Source organism: Nelumbo nucifera, chromosome 3 (assembly GCF_055504915.1).
Source record: "Nelumbo nucifera cultivar China Antique chromosome 3, China Antique-T2T, whole genome shotgun sequence".
NCBI lineage: Eukaryota > Viridiplantae > Streptophyta > Magnoliopsida > Proteales > Nelumbonaceae > Nelumbo > Nelumbo nucifera.
In genome coordinates, this window is record NC_142651.1 from 86,984,099 (window position 1) to 86,987,897 (window position 3,799).

The 3,799-nt window shown below is 38.6% G+C and overlaps 1 protein-coding gene across 1 annotated transcript; it reads left to right on the plus strand.

Annotated features, from left to right (window-relative positions):
* The first annotated feature begins 591 nt into the window (after window positions 1-591).
* LOC104613494 (gibberellin 2-beta-dioxygenase) lies at window positions 592-2,482 on the plus strand. The gene is made up of 3 exons (XM_010281327.3): window positions 592-1,151; window positions 1,285-1,633; window positions 2,019-2,482. The coding sequence occupies exons 1-3, from the start codon at window positions 751-753 to the stop codon at window positions 2,292-2,294; spliced, it is 1,026 nt and encodes a 341-aa protein (XP_010279629.1). The 5' UTR covers window positions 592-750; the 3' UTR covers window positions 2,295-2,482.
* Window positions 2,483-3,799: the final 1,317 nt, after the last annotated feature.

The following is a 3,799-nucleotide window of genomic DNA, read 5'->3' on the forward strand; positions in this document are numbered from 1 at the left end:
AGGGGCCAAGCCAAGAGGAATGGTGATGTCACCAACGCCTTAGGCAAAGCCACGTCTCAGCCGGTCCTCCTATCCCACAGTGAGCCCCCTTTTAGACCAATCACACGCAGTTTCTAGTCCCAGATGTCACCTCCACGATGATGCGTTAGCTCCTTTTGAAAATCAGAACCGTCTAATAAGCAAATCAGAAATAGTCTTACATTAATTGAACAGCTTTAATTTAATTACCTAATTATTTCTCTTCTATTATCACTTTAATTAAACATATTCCGTAAGGAATCTGCTTGAATTGACTTCTAATAAACCTCAAAGATTACTGCTAGAGAAGAGACCCATAAAAAAGAGAGAGAAAGAAACAGAGAAAGAGAGACCCATCAAAAAAGTAGATAAGTAATAAAAATAAAATAAAATATTATTAATTGAATCTCTCTCTCTCTCTCTCTCATGCATAAATCACCAAGCCCGAAAGCCAGATGGCTGAGTGGGTCGAACTTTTTTAGTTCGTAACGCCTCTGTTCATGCAATCCCAAGCCATCGAGTCACCCACCCATTGTCCATTTAAACGACGCTCTCGTCGACCAAATCTGAACTATCACCACATCGCTCGATCTCTTTCTCTCCCTCCCTTCCTCACTCTCTCTCTCTTTCTATCTCTATCTCTCTTTCTCTTTCTCTCTCTCCCTACGACTCTATCTCTCCTCTTTCCAATCCTCCCCTGTTTCTATTACAGAGTAACAGAGTGAAGAAACCATGGTGGTCTTGTCTAAGCCATGTCTCGACCAGTTTCCTCTGGTAAAGGCCTGCAGACCATCTATCTTCTTCCCTGGGATTCCAGTGATAGACCTCTCGAAGCCAGACGCTAAGACCCTCCTGGTTAAGGCCTGTCAAGAATTTGGGTTCTTCAAGATAATTAACCATGGTGTTCCAATGGACTTCGTCTCCAGATTGGAATCCGAAGCCATCAAGTTCTTCTCCCTGCCCCAGTCTGAGAAAGAAAATGGAGGGCCTCCTGACCCATTTGGGTATGGAAACAGGAGAATTGGACCAAACGGGGATGTCGGTTGGGTTGAATATCTTCTCTTCAATACCAACCCTGAATCCATTTTCCAGAGATGTCTTACCGTTTTCAGAGAGAACCCAGAAATATTCTGGTAAGAAACTGAGAGGAACCAACCTTGATACACGATTTCTTTTGGATGTTCTTTCCTTTTGTTCTACATCAGTACAACATTTCCCTGGTGAGATCTGTAAGTTTGTTTTACACTGTTTTTTTTTTTTTTGTAGCTCTGCTGTCAATGATTATATTGCAGCTGTCAAGAAGATGGCTTGCCATGTCCTCGAATTACTGGCTGAAGGGCTGATGATTCAGCCGAGGAATGTGTTCAGTAAGCTTTTGATGGATGAAAACAGCGACTCCGTCTTCAGGCTCAATCACTACCCTCCATGTCCAGAGCTTCAGGAGCTGAGTGGTCAAAACTTAATTGGATTTGGGGAGCACACAGACCCACAGGTTATATCGATTCTACGCTCCAACAACGCGTCAGGTCTGCAAATCTCTTTGCGAGATGGGAGTTGGGTCTCTGTCCCACCTGATCAGACCTCCTTCTTCATCAATGTTGGTGATTCCCTGCAGGTACAACCACCTAATCTTCTTTCATTCCTCAACTGTTTTTTTTAGTTTTCTCTTGACATCACCTTTCAAACAGAAAATCTAGACCTTATTTTCCAGGTGGCAATCACTTAACTTACTTTCATGAATTCAAGCTTGTCAGCAATTAATGGGTTTTCAGTTTTCTTTAAATTATTCATCAACATCTTTCATGGGTCTCTTTTTCATGATTCTATCTGCTATCTACTCTTGCAGTGGATTTTCCTGCAATCAATTCGTATTTAATTCTCTCTTTCTTTGTTCCAAACTACTAGTTTGTTACTTAGGTCAAAATCAGTATTCAATCAAGCTTTTCCTGTTGTCCTAATCATCTTTTTTGTTGTTTGGGTGGATGTTGTGGACTTTTCAGGTTATGACCAATGGGAGATTCAGAAGTGTGAAGCACAGAGTATTGGCCAACAGCCCGAAATCTAGGGTTTCCATGATTTTCTTTGGAGGACCACCTCTGAATGAGAGAATAGCTCCCTTGGCATCACTCATGAAAGAAGGAGAGGAGAGCTTGTATGAAGAGTTCACATGGTCTGAATATAAACAATCTGCTTATAAGTCGAGGTTGGCCGATAATAGGCTTGGCAACTTCATGAAGAAAATGGGGTCAGATAATGTACTCAAGTCCCCGTTTTAGGAAAACTTGTATTGGTCAAAATGGGTTGAACTCGTTGACCCAAGTAGCCAAAGATAGAAAAAAAAATAGGTTTTTTATTTTTATTTGTATTTTATTTTCTTTATTTTCTCCTTTTTTCATGTAATTTTTATTTTTCTAATTCCATGTAACTACCTTTTTTTCCATGAATAGATAGAATTTTATCACCAGAATTTCACAGTGTTTGCAACGAAATACAATGATCAAAGTACCAAGGGAATTTCAACGGAAAGCATCCAAAAAAAAAAAAAAAAAAAAGAACTGGATTTTACAATGAGAACCACCTTTCTATGCGTAACAACAGAAAAGTCCCTCCCATTAAGAAAAATAACAAAAGAAACCCCTAAGAAATTCCTTTTTCTTAAACATTGCCCCCGATTTGGGACTTGTCAGTTGTCAATGTTCTTGACATGTTACTTCAACAAAATTGAAATGGGTGCTGTTTGTTTTGATAAACGGGGTTCTGCTTTTTCCTGCCAAGGAAAAGGCAGGAAAAGAAAAAGAACTGATGAGGTGGTGTTTTGTCCAATGGCAACCTGCTGTACCAGTTCATTGACCTGTGGCTTTGTTTCCTTGGTTCCGGTTTTTCCATTGGACTGGTGCAACAGGTTGCCCATGGAGGAATGTGGAAGAGGAAAATCCATGTGGGCGCCTCTTTCTTAACAGTTAACACCATTACGTGCATAGTCGGAGGCTTAATTATGAATTTTGGAGTGTTTAGTGGTCACATCTTTCTCTTGAGGTCGGCATTGAGAAATTTTTATCTAAGAAAAGCAATATTGTTCAAGCATTCTTCGGATGATTCAACGATGAAACAGAACTGAATGACGAAGCAGGATTCAATCCGATTCATGCAACCAACCCCATATGATTAAGACGAGGCTTAGATGATGATGATGTTGGGAATAATGGAAGGAATTGAAAAGCTTTTTTTTTTTTCAATTTTCTTTTTCTTAGCTGCATTTTTGTTCTCATGCAAAAGTGGCAGAAAATGAAATTGTCCCTCAGTGAAAAGGTGCAAAATGTTAACTTAAGCCTACATATTGAAAAAGATTTCACCCCTTTTAGAAAAAATGGGTTGGTTCGACTATAATACCAGAAAGACATGATATTCAAAAAAACTTGTGACTAATTAATCAGTATTATTAAAAACGTGTTAACTAATCAGATTGTATTTATAAAAAATCATGGGTGAGCTTTGATTGGTGAAAGCTCTTAGGGCATCATAGATTTTCCTAGAAACATGTAAAACAAAAATTTTCATGGCATATATAAATAAAGAGAGATGGTGATCATGCATTCATATTATCAAAAATTAATTTTTCTATTAGGATTCTTGACATGACCCATTTAAGAAAATGATTTGTTAATTCAAAAGGTATAAAAAAATAGGGTCATTTACTAAATCACCCCTATGGTTTCATGGATTTATTAAAGCCCATACCTTTTATTAGTCTGCATTTTACTAAAACACCTGTACTTTGCAA

Bases quoted from the DNA above. Each gene is read 5' to 3' on its own strand.
- LOC104613494 (XM_010281327.3), top strand. From the start codon at position 751: ATGGTGGTCTTGTCTAAGCCATGTCTCGACCAGTTTCCTCTGGTAAAG. The intron at 1,152-1,284 runs GTAAGAAACTGA...TTTTTTTTGTAG, and splicing joins GAGAACCCAGAAATATTCTG to CTCTGCTGTCAATGATTATA. The intron at 1,634-2,018 runs GTACAACCACCT...TGGACTTTTCAG, and splicing joins ATGTTGGTGATTCCCTGCAG to GTTATGACCAATGGGAGATT.